At 51.8% G+C, this 15,731-nt stretch overlaps 1 protein-coding gene across 9 annotated transcripts in view; it reads left to right on the top strand.

Annotated features, from left to right (window-relative positions):
* Nucleotides 1-15,731, top strand: part of CUX1 (cut like homeobox 1) — a 371,808-nt gene that overhangs the window by 66,211 nt on the left and 289,866 nt on the right. For all 9 annotated transcript variants that reach the window (XM_059898031.1, XM_059898030.1, XM_059898029.1 and 6 more), the window contains exon 2: nt 13,241-13,351. In XM_059898031.1, coding sequence (XP_059754014.1) covers nt 13,241-13,351 — 111 coding nt within the window. The remainder of the gene's footprint in view (nt 1-13,240; nt 13,352-15,731) is intronic.

Here is a 15,731-nt window from a genome sequence, read left to right as displayed (position 1 = left end):
GTTTTATAGCTAGGAGTAAAGCAGGAAATCCTCTTTTGTCTCAGTTCTTGCTGAAAATCTTGATAGGATAAATATATTGGTGTGCTTTCCAGAATTAGGAAGTAGCGTATGCGGGACACGATTGATTGCTTTTGTTTTTGATGATTGAAGAGCTTGATTATCATTTCAGATCTATGGCAATATTTCCTTTATGTTTACGTTAGCCTGGCGGGATCAAATGTTTGCTGGCATAGAAGACAGTGGCTGCTGCTTGTACAGTACTGCCTGTGGCTTCCTGCCTGTGATGGGATGATGTGGGCAGAGGAAGAGCCAGAGAGGGTGACCAAGGCCACTTGGCCAGCATTGCTTCTGACGCTGCGTGGGCAGCGCCCTGGGGTCCCCGCTGCTGACTGATATTGCCGAGGAGGCCATGGGGTGAGAGGTGTCCTTTTATAAACCACACTCTACTGGGAGCTGCCTGTTGCCCCCAAAGCAGATCAGGACCTTCTCCCCTCCGCTGCTCCTCAAGAAATCACACAGAGAACCAAGAACAGAGGGTATAGAGAAATGTCATTCCTGGGCCAAAGCAAGTGGCGTCATTTTACCGAGCTCAGAAATCTTCTGGGTGTCTGTGTAGTTAAGAAATAACACCCAGAGTTAGGGGAAAACAGGTGATGAGACCCTGAACTTGGAGGGGTCACAGAGAGGTTGGGAACGCTTTGTAATTGGCACTGATTTTCTGCCTCAAGGACTAGCCCCCCCTTCTGTCTGCACACACACAACCCTCCCCCCCCCCCCCCCCCCCCCGGTCCTCGTGGGTCACTGAGGAGGCCATGGAGTCACCTGTCCACACTGGGCAAGAGCTTGCACTGGCTGAGGGCGCTGGATGCGAGTATCTGAACCCATTCCAGAGTCAGTAGTAGTTTGCTGTAATTGTACTGGTCAACTGTGTGTCCTCATCCTTTCACGTGAGTTTAGAGAGTTAACAATAGCTCTGTAGCTGGCTCAATAAAGTCTGAGTTAAAGTGCCCCTCCAGGGACTTCCCTGGTGGCGCAGTGGATAGGACTCTGCGTTCCCAGTGCAGGGTGCCCGGGCTCGATCCCTGGTCAGGGAACTAGATCCCACATGCATGCCACAACTAAGGAGCCCACGTGCCGCAACTGAGGAGCTGGCAAGCCACAACTAAGACCTGACGCAACCAAATAAATAAATATTAAAGTAAATAAATAAATAAAGTGCCCCTCCAGCTTTTTTTTAGAAAGCTCCCCGGACAGGATGGAGTGGGCAGACTGGCAGCAGCACTTCCAGGGCAGCTCCCGGAGCAGCCATTTTTTTCTTCCCGGGTGTCCCTCTAGCATAACCAGAGGTGAAACTCTTTGCGGATTGAAACGGCCCCTTTAAAAGCGCATCCCTGCTCTCGGCACTGGGAGCCCTCATGTGATGTCACCTGTTGCTGCCCAGCACCCCGGTTCCCTGATAGCGGCCAGCAGCCCTGGTGCCAGGAGAGAGTGAAGGAATCACGCGCGACATTCACTTTGCCACACGAGTGTCACCGTGCCGGGCGCTCTGGCTGGCAGCAGTTCTCCATTGCCATCCAGCCAGTGGCAGGATGTTGTAAACCTTGCTCGCTTGAAAATTAACTGCAAAAATTAAATCAAAGCTGGCTCAGAGGTGGCATCTCTTGGCCTGAAATGAGCTATTCAAATGAACCTGCTCAGCATTGTTGATAGATGTCTGTTAGGGGTTTGGTTTCCCCCAGGAGCCACTTGGCGTCTTTCAACTTTTACTTATAAATTCCAGGCAAAAACATTTTGAGAGCTTTCTGGAGTTCTTATTTGCTAATTAAAATGTGAGAAGGGAACACAGCTACAGGTAGAGTGCTAGTGCAAGCCACAGCTGTGATTTAAAAAAAACCAAACCTGACAGTTCCAAAACGAAGTTATTAGCACTTCACCTGTAACTGTGATAGCTTTTAACTTTCATGCTCTGTCTCTTAAGCCCCCCTCCACCCCCATAGTGTATAAAAAAAGGAGCTAAGTGAGGGAATTGTAGGATACTTTATCCTTGCAGGAGATAAGAAGAACTACCATTTCTGTGGAAGTTCTTTCACTTGGAAGAGTTTTTCTTATTCTTTATGTCATGCAGTTTTCCAACAACCCTTCGAGCCAGGGTAGGTGGCATATTTTACAGATGAGGAAACCAAGGCTCAGGGCATCTTGGTGACCTGTCCAGATTCTTGTAGGCAGGATGGAGCTGGCTCTTCCTGAAATTCTGCTGCTTGCTTCCTAGACTTCACTAATGGTGGGAGAGACAGGGCTATGTGAAAAATCACCTGATATTGGGTCCCAGGTCTTCTACCACCTTCAAAATAAGTAAAGAAAATGTCCTCTGCTCCTGGAAATCACATTCAGCTGACTGCCCACTGAGCCCAGCTATGTATTCCTAGTAACCCCCAAAGCGCGTCTTTCCTTTCACACACACTGGGTTTGATTCACAGCCTGCGTCTGCGCCGGCAGATGTTTGTGGCCGGGGCAGCCCCGGCAGAGAGCGAGTGAGCTGCAGGGCGGTGGATGGCTTTGCCGCCAAGTGTTTTCCCAGAGAAGTGGAAGGGAACCTTTGCCAGAGTGGCTGGTGCCCTAACAAATTGATTCCTGCCAAACAATAGAAATAAATATTTTCAACAGACAGAAATTTTGGCTCTTAAAGTATTCAAATTAAAGGCTTATTTCTGAAACAAATACTTTAGGAGGAAAACATTTACCAGCGTAGATGAGATTGGAATCACTCCTTTTGGCAGTGGCATAATTATTTTTGAGATTAAAACACGTTTTTCCTGCTCCTGCCTCAATTTTAGCCCATGGCCTTGCCTCCTATTTCCTGGAGAAAGTCAAGTGCGTTAAGCCGGAGCTTGGGAAAGAGGCATTGCTGGGGTTTACCTCAAGGAGCTTCGGCTTCCATGGAGTTAGTTACCCAGAGCTGGATTCAGATCTCATTTCCAACCACTTCGTGGTGTGATTTGGGCAAAGCCCGGTCATCTGATCATCAGTTTACTCAGTTTGTGAAATGGGGCAGCAGTCTCTGCTTTGTAGCTGTTCATAATGTTGCCCTCAGAACCTGGGGAGTCCTTCTAGACTGCCGCTGTCCAGCAGAACTTCCCACGTTGATGGAATGGTCTGTGTCTGTACCATCGAATACAGTTGTCAGTAGCCCTCAACATGCGGCTACTGCGACTGAGGAATTTGTAATTTAATTTCGATTCACACATGGCTAGTGGCCACCGTTTTGGAGAGTGCCTTTCCCATTCGTCCGCTTCACTTCAATTGGTCCCTGGTTCCAATTCATTGGTTGGCAGCTCAGCCCACTGGAGATCTCTTGAGTCTCTCTCTCTCCATTGTGAATCCGGGAGTTTAGGCGGATCTGTTCTCTCTGACGTCCGTCTCCTGTCCTGCAGCCAGACCAGTGGGCCAGTTGCACTGAGCTAGGCAGGGAAATGAACGCTTTAGCCAAAGATCTCCCCCGCCCCCCAACCAGATCAGCCTTCATGGACATTTAACATTTTAACAAGATTCCACTTAGTTTTGGAATTTGTCTCATAATGTATGGTAAGCATAAGAAGATTGAGAAAAGACACGGAGTCAAGGGCCTCTTCCCTGGGCATTTGCTAGCACGTACGTCGTGTCCGCGCCCGGCCTTGGTCTCCTCATCTGTGACATGGGATTAGCCAAGCTCCTGCGGCTGCCTCTCCCCGAAGTGGGCTGAGGCCCACGGGACGGGGAGCGCCAGCGGCCACCTCAGCAGGGGATGGCGGAGGCTGTGACCTGGGGGGACAAGCAGAAGACAAGAGACTTACCCGGGAACAAGACGGCCAGGGGAGAAAGTGATAGCCCAGGAAAAGGAGACAACCAGACAGCAAGGACCAACCCCAGTGGCACCTTGGGGTGGGGGTGGAGGATGGGGCATGGGAGGAGGAAAGGCTTTTGGGCTCCTTGGAGAAGTTTAAGATCAGAGAGGGAGAGAGCACTCCCGCCGTTTGGAGCCGTGTGTGCCTGAAAGGCTGAGGCTTCCAAGGCAGAATTTAGTTTTGCTTTGCCATGTGGCCAAAGAGCAGTAAAGAATGCAACTTATGAAACAGACATTGTTGTAGTTCAGAACTGGGCAGACGGCAGCAGTTTCATTCGTTTTGATTAATAACGTAAAGCAGAATCCTGTTAGGGTTAAAAGGCGTCCTTCCCTCTCCCTGCGCCGGTCCTGGGCCACAGCGACCCAGGCCTCTGATCGCCTGTGTTTCATTATGCATCACCGAGATGCCTCCTCTCACATCTCACTGTTTAAATGAGAGTCTGGCAAGTATTACATGTAGTGCGATGCTGGTTAGATACATCTGGCATTTTTGTCTCTGCGTAGTAGGTTTCCAACGGGGTGAAAAACAATAAGAAACAAAATCTTGTTCTCTCTTGAAATTTCTCTGTGCCGAGGAATTCACAGAAAGGCTCGTAGCTTTTGTTAGGATGATTTATTTATTTTTGTTCAATTTTATTTTCTGAATAGGTAACGCATTCACTCGATCCAAAATCAGAGTTCTATTTAAAAATGTAAGAAATCTGCCCCCCACCTCTGTGCCAGCCCGCCTTTAGATGGAAAGACCTCAGGCAGTAAGTGTATGTTGGAGTGAATTGTTTCACTTGAATTTCTTAGATCGGGAATTAATATCGAGTCATCTCCCAGAATCAAGAAATATCGAGTACATGCTAGATGTATGATACATACTTGACGTATGATAACCTTTTCTTCAGAGTTAAAGGAACGTGAGAAAACGGTCTTTATTTGAGGTGGGGTCTAACGTTCTCACTCGTACCAGGCATTTCATCTTATTTAATCCTCACAGCAGCTCTGTGTGTATCAGCGTTCCCGTTTCAGGTTAGAGAGCTGGCTCGGTCCAGAGCTAAAAGGTGGTGCGAGTCTGTATGCAGACCGGTCTCTGCGCCGCCCTGCCGGCTTCCCCACCTGCCCACCCAGTTCCTAGTCCCTGGCCGTTCCCTCTACTTTCCCTGGGCACGGGGAACCCCACTGTGCTCTGTGAGACCCCGCCAAGAGGTTGCCTTCTGTTCATTCGACTCTAAACTCCAAGACGGGAGAAGATAGCTAACTACACCGTGCAGGTTTCCGCAAGGGTTGAAACGGTGTTTTTGATTAAGCCCCCAGACAGCTAGAAACTTCAGCTGTAGGCTGTCCCTTGCACGTTCCCACGCCGCTTGGCCGTTCCCTGAGAACCTCAGGGTGTGAGTAACCCAGAGAGCTCGCCTCCTGTCCGCCCGGCACGCCCACGTGTGCTGCCCGCCTGCTGCGTGCTGGGCTCTGCGCTGGGTGCCCCCAGGAGCTGTGCTTTCCCTGCCCGAGGGCCTCCTCCTGGGATCTCCCTCTCGGGGAAGCAGACACAGGCCCTGGCCAACAGGCCCGCAAGGAGCCTCAACAGCGAGCCCTCCACGTCTGCTCTGCTGCTCCCGATTTTACCCAAAGCACTGTGGGCACGGACTTTTCCTGCCCCTGTTTTTCCTGTTTCCTGTTCTCACGGTGGAGCTGTGGTGACGGTGGCTTCCTCGGCTGCCGGGAGACCTTGCCCCGGCGCCTCCAGCAGAGCTGAGCCCCTCGCAGCTAGATGATCCTGATTCTTAGAAAAATGGTACCATCCAAGGAACCACCCACCATCCTTTGAAGCTGAGCCAGAGGAGGGTGTGGGTCTCCTCCAGGCGCCCCTGCCCTCCCTCCTCAGCCGTTCTTGCCTTCAAGAAGTTGCCTCTGTCAACTTGTCCCCTTCCTCCTCAGCCTCCACAGCCTCTTGAACTGTTCTAGACTGTTCTCTTTCATTCAAGGGTCAGTGCTTGGACCGGCCTTTTTCTGGCAGCCTCTCTCTTTCCGACTGGAAGCCTTGCTGTCTGCAGTTCTTACATTTGTCCCCTCCCCCTTTGTGGGTCCCTCTGTCCAGTGTGCATCCTTGCCCACCCCAGATTTCTCTCAAAGGTGCTATTATTTTCATGAAGCTGTTTCTGATTGTTTTTCCCCAAGCAGAAGTAACCTTTCTTCTTTTGAACCCTTTTGCACTTACTCTGAACTTCTGTTGGAGCATTTAGTTTTATTTTGCCATTCTTTTTCTTTTTCCTTTTTTTTGTTTTTTTTTTTAGCTTACTCTTTCCTTTGGCAGATTCTGACTACAGTAGTCCCTCGGTATCCATGGGGATTTGCTCAAGTCCCTTAAATAATATGGCGTAGTATTTGCATATAATCTTAAGTACGCCCTCCCATATACTTTAAACCCTCTCTAGATTACTTATACTGCCTTATACAATGTAAATGCTGTGTAAATAGTTGCGGGATTGTGGTGAATTCTAGTTTTGCTTTTTGGAACTTTCTGGAAATTTTTTTTCCTCGAATATTTTCAATCCCTGGTGGATTGAATCCCTGGATGCAGTGCCCACAGGTACGGAGGGCCGACCGCGATGTGCCCCAGCACCAGGTGAAGTGAGCAAAAACAGTTCTTCCCAGAGCTTACAGCCTGTGGGGCGCCCAGAGTTAAACAAGCACCCAGGCCAATACGGAACTGCAGACAGGCACAGTTTAGGGGGTTGGGTGCACACCTTCTGGGGCGGGAGGGGCATGAGGGGCAGGGGAAGCGGTGTTTGAGCAGAGATCTGACAGGTTCCATGGGAGAGAGAAGAGAAAGTCTTCCAAGCAGAGGGAAGAGCCCGTGCTGAGGGCCTGAGGTGAGTGAGGGGCCTGGTGGGCCCTGGTGGTCTCACCCAGGCCCCCTGGGAAGCCCCTGAAAGCTTTTGAGCAGGGATGACAGGGTCCCCTTTCCTGCAGGGTGTGTGTGTGTCCTGGTGACCTTACAACTATGTGGCGATTAACACCCATGAGGGTCAAGGGCACCTTGGTCTGGCATCGAGGGACCCTCCTTGAAGCCCCCTGTACACACGCCAACACCTCCTGCCATCCTGCCTTTGGTTGCTCTGCTTTTCTCCGTTTGTTCCCGTTTCCCGCACTGCCTGCCTTCTGTTGAGGTTCTCCTGGGCCGCGTGCAGGTCCATCTAATTATGTAGGAAGTATGGCTTCCTGGGTGCGGATGCTGACTGCTGGCCTGCAGCCTGACATCACGTGACAGAACACTGCAGCCGGAATTCAGATCCTTGTATCGCCCGGTGGGGAATCAAAGACTGTGAGTGGGAAAGTGATGGGTAAGAATTAAGTGTCTGCAGGAACACTTGGGAGATACGGGGTCAGACTTGGTTCTCTACCTAAACTTATAAAATAAGTGAGAACATTAACGTTTCCCTAGGGAATTCCGCACGGTGCTCCTTGAAACAGAGACCATCATCCATCCACACACCCGGGAACAGGACAAAACGCACTTCCTGCAGGACCACGTGAGGGCTCTGCTGGGAATGAGGCATTCATAGGCTCTTATCAGTCCTTCAAAGCCCACGTCTCATTATAGGGGAAAAAATGAGATTTTTAAAAGATAACTGTTTACTCTTTAGGAGTAGTCATTATATTTACGTGTACAAAATCCACAAGATAGAAGAGGGTAGACAGTGAAAGGACCTCCCCAACCCCCCCAGGGCCCCCGCCCATTCATTTTCCTCCCCAGTATGAGGAATGGCACCAGGATCTTGAACCTGGGGAGCCTTCCAGAGCGATCTCGTGTATGAGCACAGTGTGTGTGTGTGTGTGTGTACACGTATGTACTCACAGTGGGTGTCCTGGTCAGTGTCTGTGACTTCTAACTGAACACAGTGTGTCCATTCTAGCCCCAGCCCCCTCTCAGCAGCAGCCCTTTCACCAATTCTGTGCCCAAGCCAGCCTCCCCGGGGGGACCTGACCTGGGTCCTGCTCCATCTAAGCCCCCTTTCATGGTCTCTGACAGCACCAGTCACAACCAGAAGTTGTGCTGGGGATTCGGTGAGCCCAGAGGAGGAGGAGGAGGTGGAGGGTGACGGCGGACTCAGGCCGTCCCATACACAGGCCCCAGCCGAGATGGGCATCTGTCATGAAAACCTGGAGCCCTTTCTTGCTGGCAGTGTGTCCTGCCTTATCTAACCTCTGCCTGTTTTCATTCCACCAGCCTGGTCCCCTCTGTCTTGTCGCTCTTCCATGCCTGCCTAGTTTCCTCGGCTGGACCGTGGGTACCTGGAGGTCAGGGTCAACTTCCAATTCACCTGTGCATCCCCGGAGCCCCCGGCTTAGTTGGGGATACTGGTGGCAGAACGCATTCTCGCCTGAGGTCAAGCGTGAGGCTCTGATGGTACAGAAAAACGCCCCTCGATGGAGTGCTCACCACGCCTCAAGGTGGACATGCTTCACCTTAGTTATCTCCAGGGAGGGGACATCATTGACCAAAACCACACAGGTTATAAAAGGGGTGGAGCCTGGATTCCAAACCAGGGTTCTCTAAGGCCACTGTCTGAAGGGTCTCCAGATGTCCCATATAGGAGGCCAGGGAGGGGGTGATGGAAGGAGGCAGGTGGGTGGGCTTGGGGTTTTCACCCCTTTCTAGTCCGAGTAGCTTCCATTTGTCCAGTGATTCCATTGCAGGAAACGAAACAGAAAATGTTCCAAGGCCTACTTCATGCAGAAACCATGGCTGGCCTTCCCCTTTCTGCACAAGTGCTCTCCATTTTCCCTAATAAAGCCACTTTAAATTCTTATATAGGATTTGCTGTTGATTAGTTGACAGATAAGCCCTGAAGAAGCCTCAGATGAACCAACTCTTTGAGTCAAAGTTAGCGACAGTGAAAAGACAATACTTTACTCACATCTCTGATGCAGTTGGCTGGTGTGTTTTCCCCACCAGCCCCGGGGGTCCTGGGGGCAAAGAGGGCCTGTGTGCATCTGCCCAGAGCATTGGCAGGCCTGGCCTGGGGGCCTCAGGGAGAGAGGATCTCACAAAAGTTGTGGCAGCATTGCAGACAGACACACACACACACACACACACACACACACACACACACACACGTTTAAGACCAACAACTGACCATTCACTTTAAAGGCGAGGGGTTCCAAACTGATCATTGACTTTATTAAGAGACGTGTTGTTTTCTTTGGGAGACACTTCCCCCAAAGTTTCTTTTAAATAGGCAGCTACATGGTCGCTTTTTATTTGTGTGTGTGTTTAATAAGCCTTTAATACTTGGCTGAGAGGCTGGAGTTCAGGCAGAGAAAAACTTCCAGTGTTGGGAGCTCTGCCCTTTGAGGATCTGTCAGAAATGGACAAAAAGCATCCCAGATATCAAAGTCAGTGAGGAAAACAGGATTGCAGCGTTCACAGCTCTTGGGGCAGTTCCCCAGTTTCAGGGGTGAGGTGTCCAAAGCCAGAGGTCTTTTCCCTGGACCTTGTCGCCCCCTGACATCAGTCATCCCATGACGACTTTGAAAGAAAACCCCAGAGTTTCTGCAGCCAGGTGCCGTCCTTGCAAGATGCTTTGTCGTTACCATTTCTAGCTCTTTCGGCCTAGTTGGAAATGCCCCTGTTCAAAGCCCATGGGGTTTGCTACCAGTTTCCATCACCTGGGACCTGGGGTTGCCAGGTGTTTCCGGCAGGAGAGCAGTTGTGAACAGTTCAGAGAGGACACCCTCCTCTGCCCTTCCCTGGGAAGGCTGGGGCTTGACTGAGTGGTGTTTTCGGTGACCGGCCACCTCCTCCTCGTTTGTAATCCCTGAGACTGGCCAGCGTGCAACACGTTGTGCAAGAAACAGCTGTTGTTTTGACAAAGGACGCGCTTGCCTCACTTTTTGAATCACCAGAGTGAGTCAGGGGTCATCTATCCCAGGCCTCTGCCCCTGGGCAGGTGGACACAGAGACCACGCACACTCACATATGGGGACGCAGCATGTAAAATATGTTTGTGTAACTATATGCGTGTGTGTTTTTTTCACATTAGCAGTTTTAAAATATATATAAAATTAATATATATTGCGACTTTTCCAATCAGGTAATTTTCAAGTTTCTCTATCTTTCTAGAGACAAGCAAAATGTATGCAAACGTGTATAGATACTCTTTTAAACAACGTAGCATTGTTTTGCACTTTGCTTTTTTTTTGCTTAAATATATCTTGAATATCATTCCATCTCATGTTGTGTATATGTAGGATTGTACTTTTGCAAAATAATTCTTGAGTGGATATGCCGATACGCTATGTGCTATTGGTGGACGTTTAGGTTGGTTCTATGCTTTTGTTTGTTTGTTTTTTGTGGTTTTTTTGGTTCTTTGTGAATTTTTAAAAAAATAAATTTCATTTATTTATTTATTTATTTATTTAGGCTGCGTTGGGTCTTCGTTGCTGCGAGCGGGCTTTCTCTAGTTGTGGTGAGCGGGGGCTACTCTTCGTTGTGGTGCGCGGGCTTCTCATTGCAGCGGCTTCTCTTGTTGCGGAGCACGGGCTCTAGGCGCACGGGCTTCAGTAGTTGTTGCTCGAGGGCTCTAGAGCGCAGGCTCAGCAGTTGTGGCTCACGGGCTTAGTTGCTCCGCGGCATGTGGGATCTTCCCGGACCAGGGCTCGAACCCGTGTCCCCCGCATTGGCAGGTGGATTCTCAACCACTGCGCCACCAGGGAAGCCCCCCCCTTTGTGAATTTTTAATGCCTTTCAGATGTGGGGGCTCTCTGTGCTCCTTGTTATGTGTGACCGGTGACTCAGGGGCTGAGGGTTCTGTATTTTAGGCCCCCACTGCCACTCCCCTGAAACATTAAATTCCCTTGTTAATGGATCATTATATGTGACATTTGGAGGATAGTCCGGCTGGGTAGATAATAAAACAGTATTTGGCTTATGTTTCATAGCCATCTCCTGCCTTTGTGTTGTCCCCAGAGCCTTAGAAAGCCTTGATGTCCTCCAGGGCTGTGACTGTGAGCCTTGAACCTGAGCAGCCAGACCCGGGGCGGCAGAGGCTCATGCTCGGTGGGTGGCGGCACCCGGTGCAGTTTGGAGAGCCCTGTTGGTTTCTCACTCGGGCCTGCATATGTCTGCACGCATGGGGAAGGGGGTGTGGCATGCCCCCCCGCGCCCCCCTCCCTCCCCCCCCCACCCGCCTGGGTCCCTGCCTGCCAGCAGCAGGTCACCTCGGGCGCCCTGGCCCTGCTACCCCGCGATAGGGGTGGGTCAGTTTCCCTTCCATCAAGCGAGCGACCTGTGCCAGGTTCAGCCCTCCACAGTCAGGCTTTCTGATGGATCTGCCCACGGACCCCCTTGATGCCGGGCTGGGACAGACCTCAGAGTGAGAGGTGGGGGGACCGAGGGGCCCAGAGAGGCCCACAGACCGTGTGCTCTTCGACATCTCCTGCAGTGCTGCCCCCATGGTCCCCGAGTTCTTCCCACTAGGTCTGGGACCCCACAGTCAGCCGTGTGCCTCCAGCATCCAGCACCTGTCCTCAGAAGTCACCAGACACCCTCTGATTAAGTGACCCCTCCCCCCCTGCCCCAGGAAGCAGGGTCTTCACTGAAGGCTCTTTGTTTTTCTCTAAGTTTTCTGCATCTGTGTGTGATTGGAACCAAACATCAACTTTACTTTTTTTGTCGTATTTCAATATTGGCTTTTTACCCCCTTTCTTGAAGTCTCCTTTTATAACTTCTGCTGCTGCTGCTTAAATATAGATGTCTAAGTCCTCCTCCTTACCAGATTGTTTATATTTTTGAGAAGCCTTCTGCTTATCTGCGATTGCTCTCTCCTCTGTCTCCATCCCCACGCTGCCACATTGGTTTCAGTTGCTCTTTTTTTCCCCCCCTGCCTTCACTTGACTGGGATGTGTTTCAAATGTGGTCTATCAAAATGTGCAGTGTTTCCCTCTTTTCTGCAGTAGCTTTGACATCTGTTCTTGAATCCGAGCCCACGTTATTCTTTTGGACTTGCTTGCCCAAGAATTGCCGCAATGCCAGAAGCGCGGAAGGAGGGAGCGAGTGCGGTGCGGTGGCATCTCCCCCACCCCTTTAAAAACTCTCTGCCATTTCCAAGTTGACAGCACCCTAGATGTTTGTTCCAGCACTCTGCCGCCCCGTCTGGCCGCGGCCCACCCTGTAGCGGAACGAACGAAGTGCTCAGCAGCAGGGCTCGCAGACGCCTTTGGTTACTTCCGCCAAAAAGGAAGCCGGGTGGGTGGAGGGTGGGTGTAGAAAGCCTCTTGGCTTCCTGGATGTCTGTGCCTGGATCTTCAGCTTGGAGTTTCCTCGCCTTCCCTAGCTCTGCTGGGCCTCGGGGCGACGGGCTGTACCACGGAGAAGCCACTTGGAGCCGCCGCTCGCATCCTAAGCAGAATGTGCCCGTGTGTGTCTTTAGTAGCCAAAGCCACCCAGCACGAAAATGCGACTCTCGGTGGCTTCGGGAACGTGTCCTTGCACTCCTGCTGTCCGCCCAGGACACCACCCTCCTGGGCCCATCTGCCGCAGGCTTGTTTCAAACAGAGCCTCTTGGCTTCTCCTCCCAGAGCTTCCAACGCTAGGACACAGGTTCTCTGACGCTCTGAGTGTCGGTTTGTTGTGTGCGACAGAGGTCCTCTCACGGGAGACCCACTCCTGGTGGTTCTCAGAGTCTCAGGGGCAAGTCTAAGGGTTGGGGGATAACACTGTTTCCAGGCGCCTCACTTCCCAAGTTGACACGACGCTGGAGATCCTTATTCTTGGGACTTGCCTCTTAAGGTCCCTTTTGAAAACAACTAACAGGCCCTGAACATGATGTCTGGCCTGTAGTAAGCCCGCAATAAGTATCTGTTGAATGAAAGCAAATCAGATGTGACTACAGAAGATGCCAGGCCCAGAGAGTCAGACAGGATGCCCCGGGGAGCAGCCCGGAGTCAAGCAGCAGGACTGGGGCCCGGAGACGTGGCAGGAAAGACGCCCATGAAGAGCAGAAGCGAGTGACTCCGGGGAGGGGTGGTGTTTGGGCACTGGCCTGACTCTGGTTTTAGCAAAGAAAAATGCGTCTGCGTGTCCTGTCATAGGAGCAGTCACTTGTGATGCGTGATACACAGCGTGTCAAGCCGAGCGGGTTTGGTTTTTTCAAACCAGTCAGTGCATGGGGGCGGATGGGAGCCTCCTGGTGGTGCCCAGGTCCCTTTCCGCTGGCCCCCAGCCCCTCCTGGGCCACGAGGTGGTGACCCCTGGAGCCACGGGCTCCCCCACCACCCCGCCACCCGGTGCCCTGGTCAGGTGCAAATGTGCCCTCCTCCCGTACAAAGTGCAATTACAATCTCGCCTTCCCTTTTTGTTTCTCTCCGCAGAGGGAACTCGATGCCACCGCAACAGTATTGGCGAACCGGCAGGATGAAAGCGAGCAGTCGAGAAAGCGGCTCATCGAGCAGAGCCGAGAGTTCAAGAAGAACACTCCGGAGGTGAGCAGCGTCTCCCTCCCTGGCTCTCAGCAGGGGGGGTCTTACCATCCTAGCGCGCGCGTTCGGAGGGTGTGTCGTAAGCATTTCGTTCCTAGCAGACGGGGCTGTCTGCTCCTTCCTTTCGGCTGCCCTCGGCCCCAACAGCGAGCCCCTGTGCGGGCTGGGGGCCAGATTAAAGCCCGAGTGAATTCTAGATGCAGCTGCTGAACCAGCTGGGTAGCCAGGGGCAGGACCCCAGCCCCTCCGTGCCCGTGTGCTCACGTCTGTAGGCAGGACCTCACCCCGGGTCCTTAGGGAGCATGAGTAGAGGGGCAGAGCCGGGTGGCAGGGCCTCAGAGGGGCCCCTGCAGGCTGCACGCATCCAGGGATGCAGTATGGCGACGCTTCTTGCGAAACAGACATTTAGTCTGGTCTGGCCTTTTACTTGCCTCTGTGTTTCCTAAAATATGCTTTAAAGGGCACTGGAAATGTGCTCTTCGTGAGCTCCTAATTTTTCTTTTTTGGAAGTATGAGTTCAGAGGACAGTGTTTAGAGTGGCTGGGGCAGCCTTTTCCTGCCCTATTTTCTCGGTCCCTTGTTCCCTGAGTCCTTGTCAAAGGCTTCAGAGGAAATAAAAAGACAGGAGAGTTTTACAGACAGTTGAGCAGACGTGAGGATTGCTTTCCGGGAGCTTCTGCCAGTTGGAGCCACAGTGGTTCTTGTGCCATGGGCTCGTACCCAGCCTCCTGCACCCTCCACTCAGGTGTGGGTGTGTGGCGGGTGTTCAGAGCTTCAGCCCTGGCTCCCAGGCCTCCAGATTCTTCCATGGAGAACAAAGGAACAGTCCTGGAAGAAAAGCTGCTTTCTGGGAGGGATGCTTCTGACTTTTATAGTAGTCCTGGAAAATGGTGTGTGAATTGAATTTGCTTAAAAGTGGACCCATTTTAAGTGCTCCAAAGGAGCTTGCTGTTTAAGGGAGTGTTATTGTGAATCATCTGGGGAAACAAGTAATTAACCCTCTATTTTCAGAATAAATATTTTAGGAGAAGAAAATCGTGGTAGTCCAGTGGAAAGAAATAAGGCTCTAGGGGCAGACCCACCTAAGGGTTTTAAATTTTAGATTCATTCCTTACCCTCTCCACCCCACCCTGCCCTGAAACGTGGATCTTCCGTGTTGTATCAGGACCAGACACGCGGGTCAGAGTGATTCAGGCTTGGGGGTTGCTGTCCTCCATGCCGCTGGGGGCTGGGGGTGGATTGCTGGCCTCCACGTTCCACCTCGTCATGTCATGAGCAAAGGCAGGAGCAGAGAAGGCAGTCGAGCGACAGGCCACCTTCCTCCTCTTGGGCTGTTCAGAGCAGACCTTCCCGGAGGGTCTCGCTGCGGGGTTTCTTGCGCTCTTGTCTTTGACTTTGTTTCCCTAGACCAGCCCGGGTCAAGTGTGTCTCTCGAGCCACCTTCAGCACTGATCTAGCAACTAGCTGTCACCGCTGTCCTGTGTTCTCACTGCCCTTCCCTTGGTGACCATATGTCTGGGGGTGGCCGTAGAAAAATCTAAAAAAGAAGGGCAAGGTCATGCTTTTGAGACGTCAGACAACAGTAGGTAAATATAATTCGTCCTGTGAGGAAGTGCCGTGAAGAGAACTGGATTCCTGGGTGTTCCTCTTGGGTCCCAAGGTCCTGTCAGCTAAAGGTGGTGCCAGCCGAGGAAGGGCGTGTCCCCTCCGGCCACCTCAGGCTCAGTGAACGGGCCCCGTCCCTCCATTGACATCTAAACAGGGCTCGTCTGGCAGGAACTGGCCACCAGCTCCCATCCATGGCCTGTGCTGAATCCCAAGCCAGTTACTTGATGAAACCTAGCCTCAAACTTTGCATTTTATCTCCTAATCCCAGTAAACAGAAGAGGCTTGGGGAGGAGCAGCCTGGTGGGGAAAAGCCATTTGGGGCATTGCTTTCCAGGGCACGTTTTGTTTGTTTGTTTGTTCTTGATTTTTTTTTAAAATTTGTTTTTATTTTTATTGGGCTACAGGATATGGGTTGGGAAATATCTCTGCAAGTTTTGCCAGGGCACGTTTTTAGACACCGTCTTCCACGGAGAAGGGGACACAGAACCCCGCCTGGAAGGGATGGACGTTGCCATCCTGCTTGTCCCTGGTTCTGCCAGCTGGTCGGGGCTGGTGCCCTCTCGGGCTCCTCCTGCCACAATCAGGAGGCCTCGCTGCGGCACAGATTCCCGAGACGCGTGGAAGGGTGAAGCCGCTCACCGGCTCTTGCCCTGTTGTCTCCCCTGCATTTCCCGATCCCAGACCCACCCTTGAATTTGGTGTGGGGTTCCCATGGGAACTTGAGGCAAGACCCCGTAGAGAAGACAGTTTCACCTATGCTGCAGCCATCCAGAAT

This window comes from Balaenoptera ricei, chromosome 15 (assembly GCF_028023285.1).
Source record: "Balaenoptera ricei isolate mBalRic1 chromosome 15, mBalRic1.hap2, whole genome shotgun sequence".
Lineage (NCBI taxonomy): Eukaryota > Metazoa > Chordata > Mammalia > Artiodactyla > Balaenopteridae > Balaenoptera > Balaenoptera ricei.
This window is presented reverse-complemented; position numbering and strand designations above follow the sequence as displayed.